Source organism: Pangasianodon hypophthalmus, chromosome 3 (assembly GCF_027358585.1).
Source record: "Pangasianodon hypophthalmus isolate fPanHyp1 chromosome 3, fPanHyp1.pri, whole genome shotgun sequence".
NCBI classification, from domain to species: domain Eukaryota; kingdom Metazoa; phylum Chordata; class Actinopteri; order Siluriformes; family Pangasiidae; genus Pangasianodon; species Pangasianodon hypophthalmus.
Window position 1 is genome coordinate 17478903 of NC_069712.1, and position 20796 is coordinate 17499698.

Genomic DNA, 20796 nt, shown 5'->3' on the forward strand with positions numbered 1-20796 from the left:
TGAGAGCCAGACACAGTAGGCCTGGAATAGCACTCATACGCATCATCTTGGACCTGGCCACAGACGCCAGCCTCTGCCGGACTGCATCCACCCCCACACACACATACACACACAGAGTCCATATACCATAGAGTGCTAACAGAGATACTGACTGAGAAAATTTTAACGTGATATTCCATTAGACTTCTCAGTGTGATCGAAAATCTTCTTCTATTCCATATTTTGTTATAAATGTAATGAACAAAAATAGCAATCTACTATACACAATTCTATAGTTTGGATACAGTGATCAACTTTATTATGTTATTTTAAATGGACAAGACTGTCTACTCAAACCACTCAGTAAGATGCAATGTTTTTCCATCATCCCAAATTAAAGCTTAAAACCTAAGCTACTACATACGAAGAATACCAAGTTTCAAATTGATCATTTGCCGCCTAAAACTTAGTTCAATTCAGTTCGGCTCTGTCTAAACCACATGCAGTATCTTGATATAACAGGCTAGTGCTCAATACATAAATACACATAAGAATACAAAACCATGAAACTGAACACCCACTCATTAACCGGGCCAGACTGTGAAATATCTATTTTTCAACACACCCAGCAGTTCAGATATAATAAAACGCTTCGGGTGGGATGACTCCGTGAATAGCTGCTCTGGATTATTTTGTGTGTGTGCACATGCTTTTCTGCCTGTCAGTTAAAGCATAAACTTCTCAAAAATAACTATGCGCAGTTCAGAAATTACAAGTGCTCAAAACCAACAATGTATATTTTACACAGCCAGAAATGGCTTTTTTTGAAATTGCCTTGAAAAATAAAAAGATCAAACGGGGACACTAAAAATAATCACAGTGGATGTTGGGGGTGCACAAACGTCAAAACAAAAACATGTTTCTGAAATTGCTAAACAGTCCTGCTGACCTCATTGAGACCATTACAGACATCTTTGCCTCAAACCACACTATGTCTGATTTCATTCTGACAAGCCATTAATTTAAAAAATGGAGCAGAAAACAAATGATGTAATATGAATTATTACATGAATTATTCATTTCATTCATCTTCAGTAACTGCTTTATCCTGGTCATGGTGGACATACAGCCGGAGCCTATGCTGGGAACAGGGAGTGTGTGACTGGAATATACACCGGATGGGACACCAGTTCATCACAGGGCACCATGCATACACACACTCATTTATACCTAGGGGTAATTTAGCATAGCTATTCTACATACGTGCATGTTTTTAGACAGGGGGAGGAAACCAGGGAACCTGGAGGAAACCCACATGGACGCAGGGAGAACATGTTCATTCACTATACAGTGGATAACCTCACTTGGGTACTATAGACTTAAAGCTAAAATTCTAATGAAATCAAAAATGACCCTGATCCTCGTGCTGAAGATCCTTTCAACACACCTAGGACTGTGTGATTCTACAGTATACATAAGAGTAATGATCTATAATCCTACTATCCGGTGTCACGCAGATAAGGATGGGCTCCCTTTTGAGTCTGGTTCCTCTCAAGGTTTATTTTTCATGTCGTCTCAGGGAGGTTTTCCTTGCCACCATTGCCTCTGCTTGCTCATTAGGGATAAGTCTAAATCTTTATCTGGATATTTGTAAAGCTGCTTTGTGGCAATGTCCATTGCTAAAAGTGCTATATAAATAAACTGAATTGAATAGAACATGTGAAACTCCACCCAGACAGAAATATAAGCTCAGGATTGAATCAGAAACCCTAGAGCTGTGAGGCTGCAATGCTACCCACTGCACCACCATGATGCCCATTACATTCATTATGATCACATTAATACTTAATACGAGTCAGCATACAGAGAGGAGGTGCAGAGGCTAACGAACTGGTGCAGAGCCAACAACCTATCTCTGAATGTAGACAAAACTAAAGAGATGGTTGTTGATTTCAGAAGAGCACAGAGTGACCACTCTCTGCTGAACATTGGCGGCTCCTCCGTGGAGATCATCAAGAACCTCACCTGGTCACTCAACACCAGTTCCATAACTAAGAAAGCCCAGCAGCGCCTGTACTTTCTGAGAAGACTGAGAAAAGCCCATCTCCCACCCCCCATCCTCACCATGTTCTACAGAGTGACTATCGAGAGCATCCTGAGCAGCATCACTGCCTGGTTTGGGAATTGCACCGTATCAGATCGCAAGACCCTGCAGCGGATAGTGAGGACAGCTGAGAAGATCATCGGGGTCTCTCTTCCCTCCATCATGGACATTTACACCTCACACTGCATCCGCAAAGCCACCAGCATTGTGGATGGTCCCACACACCCCTCTCACACACTCTTCACCTTCCTGCCGTCTGGTAAACAGTACCGTAGCATTCGGGCCCTCACGAACAGACTGTGCAATAGTTTCTTCCCACATGCCATCAGACCCCTCAATACTCAGAAACTGGACTGAAGGAACACACACACACACACACACACATATATACACACACACAACTGAACATCCTCCATCCTCTCTGCAATTTTTTTGCAAGTTTTTGCACATGTTTATGCTGCTATAAATACTCATTATAATATACTGTTCATAGGTTGCTACTCTTATGTTTACACTTATGTTTACATTATTTCAACTACTTATATTGTACTCTTGTACTCTTTGCACTATTTGTCAATAGGTTCACTTTAAACAGAACTGTGTACTGGTCGGCACTGTAGTCATTGTACTGTCTTGTACTGTTTTGTGCACTGTCTGCACTTGTTTGCACTTGTGCACTTTATGTATATATTATGTAGTCTCTTGTAGTTCTGTGTTGTTCTGTGTCGTCTTATGTAGCACCTTGGTCCTGGAGAAACCTTGTTTCGTTTCACTATGTACTTGTATATGGCTGAAATGACAATAAACGCCACTTGAACTTGAACTTGATCTTAAATAAATGACATTATTAGGGATTTTAACTGCTGAAGGCACAGTAGATGGCAGTAGATATATGCTAAACTCACATGCCTGGTTTAACATCCCTTACTGAAATAAGATAAGATAAGATAAGATAAGATTCAAGTTGACACAGCAACACAAGTAGGAGGAGTAACATCAAAGAAAAAAATTTCTATAAATACCTATACAATAGAAATAATAAAAATAATAGAAATGATAGAACTAAAAGAAACAGTAAAATAGGTCTGTGTCTGTACATATGCTAGAGTTCTATTTGTTTATGTGCATGTGCATACCACATTATTCACATGTAAACATTTTTTCGTTTTTTTCCCCATGTGTGATTATGTGAAAAACTTGAAAGTGTATTTCACTCAAGTAAACACATAATATCATGTAAACAATATGTGATGATGTGAAAAACAATTATTCATGTCAGAATCAAATGCCCTACTTGTGAAAGTAATCATGTGGGGGAAAAAAATCACATGTAGAGCAAATTAAAACGTGCACTACATGTGAAAATTCCAGCATATGTGAGAAATGTGTGAAACATAGCATGCAAAGTGTCTAAAAACTACAAATGGAAAAAAGTGTGATTATTTATATGTGAAGTTCGTGTAACATTTCCGTAAGGTGAGCCTCACTTCACAGAGCTTGTTAAATAACAACTTTTAGCCACTTATATATAATCAACTGTAACACGATACAGCATCAGAGCTCTGAGAACCAGCAAACACCTGAAGGACTAGCAGTTGTCCAAAAATGTAAGTTTAATCTAGAAATCAGAATTAATTAACACAAGAATTAATTTCCCATGCAGCATGCATTAATAGATCTCTTCATATTCCTCCATATTTAGCTTTAATACAGTGGCTTACATTCATGCATCATGTAGGAATCATCACAGCTGTCATCTGTTGTGTGCTAGATTAACGCAGTTTGAATAATTCCAGAAATTTTTTTTTCTGACATCCCTGCGGATATGCACTAGACAGGTCTCTCAACAGAACTACTGGTGGAGGAATGGCGGCCTGACATGAAAACAAACAGGACAGTGAGAAAGAGGCTGACAGCTGCTGTCTGTCCTCAGGCGAGCATGTGTGTGTGTGTGCGTGTGTGCGTGTGTCCGTGCGTGTGTGTGTGTGTGTGTGCGTGTGCGTGTGCGTGTGTGAAATTAAAACAGCCTTTTCTTCTCTCACTGTGGTTATCCTGCAGTGAGAAAATTAGTTTTCAACATTTTAACCACACAATTATCCCTCACCACCTCACAAGCTGCATTTATGTCTGTCTGTCACGGGCCTTAGAAAGGATATCATTTAGACACGACGGCACATCAACACCCATGCATGCATCACTTACACAAAAACACACACACACACTAGTACAGTATAAACATGTTCAACACTACGGCATACACACAGGCACGCACGTGGATGTGCGCATTCACACATTCACCTGACTGTGTCCTCCTACTCAGCACTTTGACATTTGGAGCCTAATCATATAATTTTAGGTAATTATAATAATAAGTCATCTCATTCAGCAGTAATAGTAGTTCTGCAAGCTGCTGTTTAAGCTACAGCCTGCATTTGAGACTACTCAGTCAAGGCTCATCTAGGCCTGATCAAAAGGCCTTAGCTATGAAGCCAGGGCTCCAGGAGAGCATTACAGCAGCGGGCAAACCACACACAGTCTGAGCGCGTAAGCCAGCCGCTTCCTGGAACGCCTATTAACATCTCCTCTGATAGATGGCTGGGAATGATGCGTACTGCTAGTCTGAAAACGAATTAACCATGATCATGTTCATAAACAAACTTTCATAACATTGTATGCGTGTTGAGGAAAAGTGGTTGGTATGTAACACACCTCCTAATTAGTGCTTTGTCTTTATCCTCACTGAATCAGCAGAGGAAGAGGTGCTGGATCCATTGAGCCCTTCGGAATGTGATGGCGCAACTCTCTGACACAAGCATAGCACACTAGAAAAAAAAAGCCAGGTGCACAAAGGTACCCAAACACATGCAAATGGTACTTACCTCCTGCTTTTTGACAAACACATTTTCAGCTAACAAGAACTGACAGAAAATATTGGGTAAGAGCCAAACTGAACTCATCACAGTAAGTGCACAACTGACTCGACTCAGCACTTACAGCGCCCACTGACCAAATCTTATGAATGATCAACCATTGTACAGTTACATAAACTATTTTTAAAAGCTGAATATTCTCAGAACTATCCTCCTTAGTATCTTTTCCAATGCCCCTTAAGATTATATTATAAAAAATAATAAAAGTGTATTCAGTTAGCATCAGTTAAATATATAAAAGAAGTAGTAGTAAAGTAGTAAAGGTTGTAAAGCTCTTCCCAGTTAACTTTCAAGTCTCCAGATGTGGCCAACTGTGAGCATGGCATGCGAAAGAGAAGAGTGCCATCTAGTGTTTATTTTTTTTTATTCATTTATTTTTACAATCGTGATTTATACCACCATATAGAAACTCAGAATAGTTTTATATTTGGATTCTGTAATACAGAAACATTAAGCAGAGCTTCAAATAGCCTATAGTCAAAGTGTGTATGTAGCACAGATACTTAGTGTACAGTACAGTGTACACACAAACAATTTTTGGTGTGATTCACAAAAAACTTTATAATTACATTTGAGTCTAATGTATGAGGCTCCAATTTAACAGTCAAGTACACTTACTTGCTTATTTTTTTTTTTAAAAAAATACTAATTAATAACTAATACTAACTATTACTAAGAACTAATTAATATAGAGTCAGTACAGCTTAATTACAAAATAAGTATGCTTACAAAATTTATCTTTCTAATATGATGATTATATTAATTTGAGTCCCCAGTTCGATCCTACTGTCCTACTTCCCAGTTCAGGTTACTGTCTGTCGAGTTTCTTATGTTCTCTCGGTGCTCATCTCAGTTTCTTCAGGATTTTCTGTTTTCCTTCGACCTCCCATAAAGTCAGTAGGTGGATTGCAAGACTAGCAGTCTAATCACCCTAGCTGTGAATGAGTGAACGTGTGAACATGTGTTCATAGTGTACTGTGATGGACTGCTGCCCCATTTAAGAGGAATTCCCACCTAGCAGCCAGTATTCCCAGGATAGACTCCAGACCCCGTACAACCCTGACCAAGATAAAGCGGTTAGTGAAGATGAATGAATGAATGAATGAATAAAAAAAAATCAATAGCAAATCTTCTCTCAAAAGGACAGGGTGATCTCTCCATTTGCAAATCAAAGGACTGAAAGTGTTATAAATCATCTTGGCTCAGATACAAAAGCTTTTCCGTGTGTTACCATCAGCTTTTATTTCCCCAGGGTCAGAAGGTGGCATACAAAATTCTCCACACGGCTGAGATGCTTTCAGTCCTCGCACTCTTAATGTGTGTGATCTGAAAGACCATCAGTGGTAAATGTGTCCCACAGAGAGCGAGACAGAAGCAATTTTGGTGATGAGGATTGGGGGGGCATTCTTTTAGTTTTCATCAGCACCAGTTTTATGTTGCGCTGTCTCTTTTTTCTCCCCCAGAGCCACTACCATAGTTTGACTGGACAAACATTCATACTTGACAGAGCAATCAGCTTCTGATGGACAGATGAAGATTGTGCTTGTAGATAATAATATGAAGCACTCAGTGTGTGAGTCATCTGCAATAAATGGCAGTAAAATTCAAAGAACAAAAAGCAACCATTTTTTTTAAACACATGAATTCTGAAGCATTACTAATCAAATGAAGCCCAGGTCAAGCACTGTAGCTGGATCAAAGAAAGCATGTAATCACTTACAAATCTTAGCCAAAAATAAGCAAATTGCCAATTTATTAACAAATAGGTATGCATTTCATACTTACTATAATAATAATAATAATAATAATAATAATAATAATAATAATACACTTATAAATTATATTATAGATATTTGATAATTTTATACGAAAACAATCAATGCATATAAGACAAAAATTTATTTGATTTCATTACTTTTCATATAATACCAAATGCTCTAAAATATACATAACTGAGGTTATGAAAATACATGTATTTCATATATGTTCTCTCTTTCTTTTTTTTCTTTAAAATATCAGGGCTATCACAGCCATTTATATTCTAAAATGAAATTCTGTGTTAAAAATCATCCAAAACACTATCTATTCACATCTTTGGGATGCTAATTTGCACTTTTCTGTTTTGTTTTTTTTTCAGAGAATTTCAAAAATGTTTTAAATGTCATCTATCTGACTGTACTTGAAAAATCATATAAACTTTTCAATCACGCATGTAAAAAACACCACCTGAAAACATCTTTAGTTGGCTACATGTTCTTATAACAATCATTGCTATTAAAAATAATATAATAAATATAATATGCCAATAATTCTTCTTTTTGTCACTTGGACTGCTTTTAACCCATGTTTTCAAATTAGGAGTAACTGCCAGAACAACCACCTCTCTGCCAGAACAACCAAACATTTACCTAACACTAACATATCAGATGTAAGTCTATACAATCATAATGTCATTTATATATATATATATATATATATATATATATATATATATATATATATATTGGTTGTTGATATGCATATAGGAAAAGACTGTGGAAATCAGTTTGAGAAAAGAGAAATAAAAACAATACAACAATTCAACCAAAGTAGAAATAAAATATCAGTGACATCAGAGTTTTGTCATTGGTATGTGAAGGTTGTTCCAGGGGCCCATCCACAACTCTTCCTCATCTGACAGTGTGTGATCACTTGGAGACTCAACGGTCTCTTTGACCTCATCATTGTCCACTCTGGACTCCTGCTCCTGCTGACAGCGCCCCTGCTCGTGGTCCAAACGCGCTTTAACAATGTTGGACTTTGGCCCCATACTAGACCCTATGGACCAGGGTATGGGCCTGGTGTCGAGGTTGTTGTTAGTCGTAGATGAAAGTGTGGCAGTGGTTCCTATAGTAGGTCCATTATCCACTGTACTATTTAAAGGCAAATGTTCCTCCTGCGTGACTCCTAACTTGTCCAGCTTCTTGAACTGTTTTCCTAGCCGCCCAGGTGAAAAATGTTTTATGTTATTAGGATACGGTGGCCGTCGGGTTCTAATGATCGTACCATTCTGTGCCAGGTACACTGAACCATTGACATTGCTTTGACAGTTAACATTAGGCAGACGGTTCCGCTGGATGTCTGGACCACTGTCCTCTCCTGTAGTCGTTGACTCACCCTCTTTCTCCACAATTAACTTCATCTGCTTCTTTCTGACAGCCTGAGAATCAAAGAGTGGAGATAGATGCATAAAAACAGCCATAGTCACAGATTATACTGTGGATTTAGAAATATTTGGCTTAAGATGTGGTGCAGTTTATAATTTTGAAAGTGTTTGTAGACCTGTAATAATCATATACTTTCAAAGATAATATACAATATACTAGTATATTATATATTTTAGTTGTATATTTTATTACACTAATAAAAATTGTGCCATGCAATGGATCAGTGCTAATTTCTTCATTTCAGGCTTCTGTTAATGTTTTTCCAGCCTAGAAATGAACTCCTCCAAGCTTGAACACAGCAGTGGTTTGTCAACTGCAGGCAGCAGAGGGCTCTAAAAATTACAAACTGCTCCTTTAATATTTGTAAAGATAACTCACAGACAGACACATTAGGTCCTAAAGTTGGAAGGAAGATAACATATTCAGTTTCATTTATATTGCATCCAGTTTGTACAAAGGAAAGAAGTGATAATAAAGGAATTCCTTTCAGGAGAAATTTCATAAATGCACATGAGGATTAGACAAAGATTAAAGTTCCATGCCCATGCAGTTGTAGAAACAGTCAAGAGCACACCAACGTGTGGGAAATAGATGAGATGTTAGCAGAAAAGAATGAAAATCACTGCACTTCTAAACTGAAACAAATTAAAGTCAGTCTTACTCTTTCAATATATATTAGCTCTTTATTTTGCTCCTTAGAAAGCAGTGGAACTTCCTGATACTGTTTCTGCATCAGTATTTTCTTCAGTTTCTTCAGTCTCTGATGCTGAGGCATTGTCAGATGTTATGGCATCTTCATCCTCCTCAGCGATTGATGAGAGTCCTCCTAATGCCTCTTCTGAGCTCCTGGTTGCACTGCCTTCAGATCCTGATGTCTGTGATGCTACTTCATCACTCATCTCACCTGAGGACTTTTTGCTCTCTTCTGTAGTTTCTTCTCCCTCCTCCTCCTCCTCTTCCTCCTCCTCCTCCTCTTCCTCCTCTGTTTCCTCCACCACATCTTTGTCCCCCTCCTCTTCCACTTCTTCCTCCTCCTCTTCCTCCTCTGTTTCCTCCAGCTCTTCCTCACTCTCTTCCTCAATGGTGTCTTGTGAGGTACGTGTGATGGTGGATTTGTGTGAACGGCTTCCTGCTGCAGATCTGGAGGTGGTGGAACCTCTCTCACTGCCACTGAGTGAGGCGCGGTCTGATCCTGCATCTTCCGATGCTGCAGATCCACTAACATCTTCCTCAGACACTTCCTCAGACCCTCCACCTGAAGAGCTTCGAGATCTCACAGAGGAACGAGTTGACGACACTTGGGAACCTGAGCCACTGAGCATGCTTCCTGAACTGGATCTCACTGAAGATCCTCTACTGGCTTGAGTGCGAGATGATGACACCTCTGATCCAGATTCAGGCTCTTTAGATGCCACACTTTTATCTTCATCCTCCTCAGATTCCTCCTCAGAATCTTTCTCAGTTGCAGAGGTTCTCTCTACACTTGATTCTTCCTCCTTCTCTGTAGCTGATTCCTCTTCTGATCCTGATTCCTTCTCAGTCCCCTTTTCCGACTTTGATTTGCTTTCTTCCTCAGATTCCTCTGGTTCCTCTGCCTCTGACTCTGAGTCAACAGTGCTCTCAGTGGCATCTTCCCTATCCAGATCCACTTTTAGGTAGTCCTTATCTTGAGTAACCACGCTACTCCTCTCTGATGCTTCGGATCCACTTGGTTCAGGCTCACTGACACTGATGGACACTGGTGCCTCTGTTATACTCTCCTGACTGTCAATACGGCGTGCAGATGTCAGCTTGGCATAGTCTTTGTCCTTCTTGCCCTTTCTAAATAGCATTGGGAAGATTCTGGCCTTCTTCCAAGGTGATACGCGAGTTGGTTCGACTTTCTTCCCGACAGCAAGCAGCTTGCTGAGTTTAATGACAGATTTCAGTCTCTTTGCAGCCTTGGACTCCTCTGTTTCAGGCTCTACTTTTTCTTCAGAAACTTCAGAAGGAACTTCTGGCTCTGCTGATTCAATCTCCTCCTCTGGAGTTATATCCTGGAATTCCACCTGCCTACCATGCCCACGTCCCCGCCCACCTCTGCCTCTGCCCCGACCCTGTAGTGAGACCATTTCCTTTAAAAAAAATCTTAGACAATTTATCATTATCAGGGTCAAGCAGATAACGCACATCAGCTGCTGTAACTATGGCAGTAACAGAGAACTAGAGCTGTAATGGAGCAAGGGATCTTTTAAATTTACTGTGCCACGTTTCAATACCAGTCTGACACTTCATACACATGTTACAAAATTAAGTCACAAACTGAATTATATTTCATTAACCTTTGAGCTACCAGTAATGAAAATCTGTAATATTACCTCTGGGCCATAGGCACTGTAGTAGTAGCCATCATCGTCCATTATGGCCTCTCCGTACTCATCATACATGGGAGATATCAACCTCCTGCGGCTGCCATAAGGAGGATATGGATCATACCTTTTTGAGAACATGAGAAGGTAATAAGTAACCGTATGGGCTTTTAAGATCAAGAATTATTGTCATGCATTGGGTACATTTAGATATACATGTTTTATAGCTGACAAAGAGAAAACTGGATTTTTATTTTTTTTCAGTTCACTGTGGAATACAGTGAGAGGAAATACGTATTCATTTTTGTTTTTGTGTTATTTAATATAGTGCCTATACTGTATACAATTCAAATTTACACAAATAATGTCTTTTGACTTTGTACTTATAAATATGAACAAAAAGGTATGTATTCCTAAGAATAAAATGATAAATTTACAAAACAAAATTAATAGGAAAAAGGCTTTGGACACTATATGAAAAATAAATACACCATACCAGTAGTTTACATAAAAATAAATCAGGCTCTAGATATATATGCTGCAAAAATCATGCAAATTGCACCTGGTGTCATTTTAAAAGACACTGGTTAAGAAGATTTAATGCAAAAAAACTATAACCATGGGGAAGGCGAAGGACCTTATCAAAAAACATTTAAGTGGAAAAAGCTACAGAATAGTAGCAAAGCCCTTAAACATCCATGTCACTAAAAATGGTTAGCTAATATGGAAGCGGAAAGTTCATGGAACCAAAACTAATCATCTCATGACAGGTTTGACACTCAAGATTTCACAATGTGTTCTCAGACTAATGATAAGGAAGGTAAGAGAGGGGCCAGCAGTCACTCGAATAGAGTTCAGGACAACCTGAAAGCAGCAGCAACCACAGTTACACAGAGAACAATAAGCAATGAACTGCACCACAATCACGTTCCCCACGAACCCCATGCAAAACTCCTCTGCTAAAAAAGAAGCACAGAGATGCATGTCTTAAAGCATTTGGAACAATATAATCTGGTCACACAAGACAAAAATATAACTCTTTGGCAAAACTTCACCTTGTTATGTTTAGAAGTCAAGTATGGACATGGGAGCATCATGATATGGGTCTGCTTCTCTGCAAATGGCACTGGGGCATTACAAATCATCGGAAGAAACATGAATGGAGCGATGTACCGGGATATATTACAGGAGATTTCTAATCTCATTGGCCAAGAAAGTGACGGACATTTCAAGTATACAACGACCCCAAACTAACTCAAGAAGGTCTTGCATGGCCTAGCCTGACAAGTCTCCTGATTGAATCCCATTGATAATTTATGGAGGATTTTGAAATTGCAAGTCCATCAAAACAACCTTTATAACCTTGGGGATTTGAAGACGATTTGCCAGGAGGAATGGGCCAAAACTGAACCACAATGCTGCAAAAAGCCTACTTCTTACTGTAAATGTATTGAAGCTGTAACTGCCAACAATGGCTTTGCAACAAATTTGCAACATTTGCAATTTGTTGTGTCTGAATTTTTTCACTATCAATTTAGCTTTTTAAAGATAAACATATGTTTTTTAGAAATTTGAGCTATGCACTGGAAGTATATTAAATAACAAAAGTGTCTGAAAACACACTTTCCCTCATAGTATTTAGTAAATGACATCTTGATGTTTTGACTAATGTAGACATACCATCAGAACATAATATACTCATGATGAAATAATTAACACTCAGACTAGATATTTCTTGCACCCTAAGCATTCCTCTTCTTTCTCCGGTGTCTACTTTGCTTGCACAGCTGATGAACTGGATCAGCAAGCTGTTATGTATATGGAGAGCAAGTTCACTGACCTGAATGCCTTTGTATTATTGAGTGCTTAGTCTCAAAGCACTGGAGTGACCATTACATCTTTGCCACTTTCTTGCATGAATATTGCATATTGGTAAGAGTATTTTCTTATGGCTAAGTGAGAGGATAAGCCAGTGGGAGGTGAAGTGGTGAATCTTGGAGGCCTCCTACTGAGACCAGAACAGGTCCTAATTAATCTACCTGGCCTAATTGAGGAAAGATGTGGGGAGCTAATGATGGTTTAAACTGTTCCACATGTCTCCTGAGTGGCAGATGCTAACACTTAAACATGCAGATCAACTCTCAGCATTTGCTTAGCATCTGTTCTTCGCTTTCTAGATTTCTCTACTCATGATATGAGCTGCTATAAGCTGCCACAACTGGTTAAACAATTGCTAATACGTCTTTTCTACTTTCTATTTGTGCCACTTTCTCTTTGATTGTATGTTTGTACATCAAGGAATGCTGTTTGCTGTGTGTTCTATTTCCAGCAAAATTGTTTTCTCTCTCTCTCTCTCTCTCTCTCTCTCTCTCTCTCTCTCAAGGAATATCAGCATGGGCTCAGGTGCCCTGTCCAATCTTGAGTAATTGAAAACATTTGGAGGGAGGAAAGAGGGTGTGAAATTACAGGGGAATAGAAGAAAAACAGAAGGACAGAGGGTTGCATCTGCCTAGAATGTAGTTTTTTTATTTTTTTTTACCTCTCAGAGATTTAGACTATTTTAATGCTTTCATTTAAATATTAATTTGATTATATAGAACATCAATCAGTTAAGAGTCATCAGACACACAGACAAACAAACACACACTAGAGTGCTAGTCCTGATTTCAGTGAAAGTGTAACATTGTTCCACAGAAATCTAGAGAAATATTTGACCACAATGAAACATTTCCTATAATGACATATATAATAGTCATAATATCTGTAATCATCTGAAGATCATCAGTGAACTGCACTATCTATGTTTGTGCAAGGCCATCAAGGAGGCATTACGTCTATATCCTGCATTCATTACAAAACATAATTTCATTCAGCTGTGCTGCAGGAGCAGATCTTAACAACAGTGTGAACCTGCAGAATTAGTAATTAGTTGGCAGTATCATCACTGCTGTATCTGGTTGCTGCCCTTGTGGCCCTTCAGCAGTTGGCACTGAGGATAGAGATGCTCAGGGGGGTTATGCTTGCTTAGTACTGGAACTGCAATGGTGAAATAATGCACTGCATTTCCATATGTAGCCTTAATTATAATGGGAATTTTACGGTCATTTTGCTATGCTCAGAACTCTAGTGGCTAGCTTGATGATCCCACAACTGCACAGACCTCCACAAAAGGGTTATGAAGGGCAGATATCCTCCAGGAAATACAGAAAATTACTGTTTCTCATAACAATAGGGCTATACAAGAACAAAGTAACAAAGATTTTTTTGCTGCTAGGTTTGTATTTTTACAAGCTGCATTATTAAACATAATGTGTGTACACACACACACACACACATACACATTACTATACTTGTGAGGACCTTCCATTAAAATAATTATTAATGTAGCTAATTAATGCTTTGCTACACGTAAATCTAACCCTAACTTTAAACTCAATAACCAAAAGGAAACCTTTTGGCTTTTTTTTAACAGAGCTGTAGTTTTTTTGAAAAAAAAAAAAAAAAAAAACAGTTTCCCTTGTTGGGACCAGCCAAATCTTACCACAAGGTCATAAAAATCTCAAATATTCCTACCCTTGTGGGGACATTTGATTCCCACCAATATATAAAACATGCCCAAGCACAAATTAGTAAAAGCACACAAACAGACACATTAGTAAACTTTACACTCACTTTACTTCACAGATGAACATTGATGCCTTACACTGAACTTACCCTTGATCATAGCTGTAATAGTCTTGTGCATAGTAGTCTTGCCCGGGGTCAATACCCGATTCCATAGAGAGTGCCTAAGTTAGCAAAAACAAGCCTCAGCCTCAATATCTCAGCAAGACTGAAACTAGTACTGCAACTAACACTGATGCCATAGCGGGAGTGAAAATGTGATAACACTTAATACCAATATGCAATGGGTGTGACCAGGGCCGGACTTATGCACGGGCTAACCTGGACTGTAGCCCAGAGTGCCAGGAGAAAGGGGGCCCCCCATTTTATCAAAACCTATGAATAAATATTTTGGAATATTTTCAAAGAAATATTGTCACTAGCTCAACCAAGTTCAATATTATTAGGTGCATTGATTTGTTTATTTTTGTTTATTTGTATGTCAGACATACTTTGCTTGCATTTATTCGTTTAGGTTTTGCCAATGAGAGGATCACGCAGGTGCAGTCACATGGACTTTTGATATTGGTTAATTGTCATAATGTCAGATAACAGAAAATATGATAGTGGAGATCAAAAAGAAACACAAAACTTTTTGTTTTTCAATCCATAGTTGAGTGTGTTTTGTGGTCTCTGTAGTTTTGATTCTGCTAAGTTAGGTGGCATTGTGCTTCTTTTACTGCATTAAAGTTTATTTTTTATTCACACATTTAAGGATGGCACTGGTCAATAGCACACAAATGACACATCTACTGTAAGGCTACATGTTTTCAATGTGACATCAAAAGGAGAAACAACTACATCCATTTAATCAAGTCTGATTCGCACTTAGTAAAAGATCTTCTCACGCTGAGGATCTGTTTCTGTGTCGCTGGAACATTAGAGAGTGCAGCAAAAAAAAAAAAAAAAATGTATGAAAAGTTTGACATTACCAACTGCCTGATTTCTTGCTCCAGAGGAGCTATTAAATGTGAATCACTCTAACCAATTAAACTTCTTCACACACAGATGTACTGCTTATCTGTATTTTTAAGTTAGAAAGAATGAGAAGACATCATTAGACAACTAGATGTAAAACAGCAAGTGCCTTCTACAACACCCATTTAACCTATTTTTAATGAACATATAATGAATGTTTGAAACATTATATATATATATAGGGCCCCAATGGTTCAAGCCCAGGGGAACCCACCACCCTAAGTCCGCCCCTGGGTGTGACTCAAGTGAAATAAATGAAGAAAGCTCAAGCACTGTGGAGTGCTGCATTCAAAATAATGACCATTTTGTTAAGTGACCTACAACTTAGAAAATACCACAGTAGAGAAAAGAGGATCAGCAATGGAAAGAAATAAGAGATAGTAGTTTACATGCAACACATTGCGCTGCAGGAACATAAAGACTCTACCTCCGGCCTGAGCAAAGATGGCCTCAGCAGCTGCTGTTGCTAGTAGATAGGCAACAGGGGGGAGAGAAGGGAAGAGTGAGACAGGTATAAAAGAAAGAAAAATAATATAGAATAATACATTGCAGGAAAAGATATAAGATGGCCACAAAAATAAGGGGAACATTGAGGTATACAGGGCTAATTGTAAAAGGTGTGTAGATTAAGCTTTAACTAGGGGTGAGAAAGTGAGGAAGGGTGTCATAACAAAACCAGGTTAAACATTACTGTGGGTTAGAGAGGACAGAGAGGAAAGCAATTCAGGCAAAAGCTCCTAAAGGCCAATAAGTAGCAGCGCGCTGCAGTGGATAATCTACTCTTGTGATAAGCTGACATTAGATGAACACTAATGTTAAAGTTAAATGGAGAGGATAATGTCAAATTCGATAGTCTATGCACATATAAGGGGCAAAACTCTGACTTGAGCACTGACACAAAGTGCTCATACATCTCTTTTCCACACCTTCAGTATCTCATGAAAATAATATCAGGCACAGAAGCGCATGAGATTAGATACGACTTTTCAATGAAAAACAACATTTTCATATCTAGAGTGTAAAAATAGAGGTAATGGAAGGCCTTCTATGTCTTCCTCTATCTAATTGTGATTCTCCTCTTATTCACTCTCAGGCACTATTGGCAGACTAGAGTGATGAGGAACAAGGAGCTTTCCTACCATAGAATAAAAATGACTAGCCCCTAAATAAATAAAGCATTTCATACCAGTAACAGATAAGAGACGGACATACCTCTCTGCCATATCCACGCCTGGCATACAATGGGAAAAAAGAAAATACCTTTAAAAAGATGCTCATATATAACTGTCGAGTTAAAAGGGGAAAAAAATCTAAACTTATAACAATGAAAATTCAGCTTGAAGCTCCAACTTTATCTCCTGCTTTATTAGCATTTTTTATTATATAGATATGATAGTATGCTGTTACTGTATATGCCTTATTTTCATATATATATATATATATATATATATATATATATATATATATGTGCTCTGAGTGAGTGCGCAAAAAGCAAAAACAGAAAAACAGAGTATGGGAAAAGAGATTGTAAACACATGCAGAAAATATACTTAAATGCTGACACAAGCGGTTTAACACCCAGAAACATGTTAAGGTGTGATTATATTTTATTCAAAATAACTTGTTTACGCTCACACACACACACACACACACAAATATTCTAGATCATAACCCTAGTCATAAAAGTCCAGGCATAATTCTCAGAACCTCTAAAGAGATCAGCCCTGGAGAACTGTGAGCAATACACTCTCCACAGGGAAACAAATGAAGACATTAAAGTGTTACTGACCTATGATCACTTACACAGTAAGTGAGATAAAGGAGAGAATGTGATGGGTTGTGATGTATTGAGAAGAGATTTATATTCATAAATTGTGTAAGTAATAGGTCTGACAGAACTATGACTTTTTTCAGTAATAGGAAGGTCTCTGCTAGGCAAGGGGTAGATAGATAGGGTATTTGACATCACACACACTAAAGCACACACAGAACAGTGTCTGACAAATGTTTTCTGGGTAATAGGGAAGTCTGTACTACTTGAGAGTGAGATAAATAATGTGTAAGATGCAGTGGGCGGTGGAGTAGAGTGGATAGAGGACTACTCGTGCTAAATAATGCAGTGCTAGAAGAGTCCCAGTGTCTCACTGCAGAAGGCAAAGCTCCTCTCTTCTACACTGCCAAGTTTCAAACATAACTCCAAAATCTCATCTTGGAAAATCTCAGACAGCCAAACCTAATTACTTTTGTGGAAAGAGAGAACATTCTGTATCCTGATTGGCACCAAACTTCAGTGACTCTATTAACTTTTAGTTCCTGCACTCTATGTCCACAAGACGTTATGTTTTTCAGGTAGTGAAAATAAAGTCATTGAGCAGTGAGAATAAAGTCATTCTCTGAGTCCCTACAGTAGAATCTGAATAGTAGAAGATGATGCTCTCTGAAACACTGTTTTGCTTACTCTAAAACCATAAGGTCTCAACTGAGTATATTAGGTCCTCTGTCTCCTGTTTGTCCCTAGGCATTTCATTATTCTCTAGTGAAGTGAACATATTCACTCAATTCATCCAAATGTGCACTGCACATAGTATTTGACTTTAGTGCACCAATATCTCAGCAAACCAGAGCAGAGGGGTAAATAATTCTCAGCCTTGTTGTCTCATTTAGCAAATGAGCTTGTTGTCTTTTCTCTCCCCCACATGCATGTATAGAAAGAAGGAATTATCTCAGTTAACATTAAAGCAAAGTGTGATTAAATATTGTCTTCTCTGTAATAAACATACACATTAGTTAGGCTTATCCCAGATGTATTAGAGTTGAGTGTAAGTGCTTGCATACAGAAGTGAGAAAAAGTAACAAAAATGATCAAACATTGCATGAGAAAAAAAATCACATCATCTCAGATGTTTGCATCTCCCTCTCTGAATATGATAGAAATAAATTTGATGCCTACCCTTTTGCCTTTTTAACTATCTCCAAACTCTTTTTTATCTTCTGAATAGTGTTGAATCCTCTCCTCTGTAATATTTACCCAAATTCTCCGTGATGCATCTGCTCTCTGTCAGACTGATTGTCCAGTCTGTCTTCACTCATTCTTTTTCATACATCTGTTATTAACTCGCCCAAATTTCATACACTGCCTATTTTCAAACTAGTTCTGCAGATCCAAAGGGTCATGACAACTTCTTTTCGAAAAATTCTTCTTTTGATTTTGCTGTATTGCTTGGAGAGTTGTCTTCTTGCATACACCCACATTTTATTTTTATAATAATATGTTATATTCACCTGTACAGGGCTATAACCACTACATTCTGAGCACCTTTATGCGTTATGAAAACGACATTTCCAGGAAAAGAATACAAAGGAGATAGGAGGAGCAGGTAAAGGGCAGTATTGTAGGTGGAGAGGTACAAGAGGTAGAAGAAGTGAAAGAGCAATGAGAACTGGCAGGAGTTTTGTCAGTGCTGAATGGATCAATTGACTAATTAGGCCTGTCTTTGGTGCATGCAGCCATCACAGTCTCTCTTTTCCCCTGCTGAGCAGATCTGATCAGGCATACAAAGTGACAAGTCCCTGGGGAGTTCATCTTCCAGTGACCTCACACACACATATACATACATCCACACAATGTCACACAGCATTTCTCACTGCTTCAGTAAGCACACAACATCTCTCCGTGGTCCCCTTCATGTTAGAACAGATGTTCTGCTATAGATAACCTACAGCAAATGTTGTAAAATTTGTGGCAGCAAATCTGTCATATGTTTGATTCAGTGTCAAACATCTTGAGGAGAATAACAGAGCTGGCATTGCTATAACACAATCTGTTATGGTAATTATGAACACATCCTGCTGTCTTAGCAACTGTACAAATGCATCATTAATGTTTCCAAACAGAGCAGGAATGATCTAACCATCTATTGTGATGGTTATAAGATTTTGATATGAGATTCTGATGTCGTTTCTGTTATGAAAATGTGTACTTTAGTATGCATTTCATTTCCATTAACACTTCTACAATAAAACAATGTTTCGTGTCATATCACAGTTACTATAAAAGTGTGCTAATATATTCTGAATATGTAAGTGATATGTAAGTGATATGTTTTATCGTAAATATACGTGTTGTTGCCTGAGAAAGCCCATCGAATGTCGCTGTGGCTAAATTCCCATAAACAGTCAAAAAAGAAAATGTATTTTGGTCAAAACTGTGTATTCTGCCAATAACATTCTTTGATGCCGCAACTTTAAGGAACCATAAATATATTTTAGCAAATGTTGTTATTTACTTTTTAAACTCGTCTAGGCTACTTCCTGCAAACATTACACTGGGTAAGAATTCGGTTTAACAAACGCAGTGGTGTCAGTCTACCTGAACATGTCTTAAACTCTGCTAGCTAAGTGCGATCAAGTTGTTACATAGCTACATGCAGTGAGAAAACAGACACAAGCCTAATCAATTCAGTTTGCAATCAGATACTGGCTGTCAAAATGTCTGAGATGCACCTGCACCACAGCGTGAATGGAATCTTTAAACGCAATTTTCTCCCTTTTCACTTTATGTTGGGTTGAGATACACGGAAAAACAGAACAAGTTCAGAAAACCTCTAGTTTTTAGAACAGTATACTGTACATTAGATAATGCGAAAAGTTCAAAATTTCATCATGTGGACGGTTTCCCACACATTTCATATGCATGGCATGCTGTTACACTGATACTCAAATATACCATTAATGTATTGTATCATATGGCTGTCACTGTGAAATTGAGGTGACACATTACAAAGGCATATTATAGTCTGTCCCTCTGGCATAAGACTAATTAAAATCTAACATAGCATTTAGAATAGACATAAAAATAAAGAAAAGTGAAATTCAGACAGATTAGGAAGCAAATTAAACTAATGATTTTAAGCATATCAACTATTTCCAGCTCCAAGCCAGCCATCGCCTCAGTAAACATGATATGACAATAAATCATTGAGACTCTGGAATTAATAATATGGCATCACTAGATGTCATCACTCTCACGGGAGGGTAGGCGTAGTTGAGGAAAGATGGTTCCTTTATATGTACACAGAGGGCTATTTATCTAGAGGTGGCCTGAGAGATTGATTGTGCTCTTGCCAGAGCTGAATGCAGCCGGCTGGTGGCAGGACACACTTTTCCTGTCACAGAGCCCACTGCCTATTATCTCTATTGTCTGAGCCCGTTGCACTTCATGACTCTTTTGATTTTCTAAAGGGCAAAAACATCTGCATAATTGCATGGACGCAGACCTCAAAAAGCCTTATAGCACTGACAGCTTTTTAGAAAGGGTTACTGTGTGCAGTAATCATGTTGGTAAGGAAAAATATATCAACTCTGTCTGAGAGATTAAGATTAAAAAGATGAACATGTGTGAAATAATTGTACAAAAGCTAGCGGAAAGTCAATTTTCCATTTTTTTAAGCTCTCAAAAGCATTTAAGAAGCATCTAGGCAAAAAAGACCTTCAGAAGCTTGATTCACAATATGGAGAGGAAGAAAGATGGCGGACACAGTGGCCTCATGGCTGAACTTTTATACAGGATTTTTACTTAATATAATGGT

General features: G+C 38.3%; 1 protein-coding gene across 1 annotated transcript in view; it reads right to left on the minus strand.

Moving 5' to 3' along the window:
• Positions 1–8076: 8076 nt before the first annotated feature.
• The window catches only part of pcdh15a (protocadherin-related 15a), a 163929-nt gene continuing 151209 nt past the window's right edge, over positions 8077–20796 (minus strand). Inside the window, exons 34-39 of the mRNA XM_053232665.1 lie at positions 16421–16439; positions 15636–15674; positions 14282–14355; positions 10577–10694; positions 8881–10315; positions 8077–8212 (exon numbers count right to left, since the gene is read on the minus strand). Of these exons, the coding sequence (XP_053088640.1) occupies positions 8915–10315; positions 10577–10694; positions 14282–14355; positions 15636–15674; positions 16421–16439 (1651 nt within the window). The 3' untranslated portion in view covers positions 8077–8212; positions 8881–8914. The remainder of the gene's footprint in view (positions 8213–8880; positions 10316–10576; positions 10695–14281; positions 14356–15635; positions 15675–16420; positions 16440–20796) is intronic.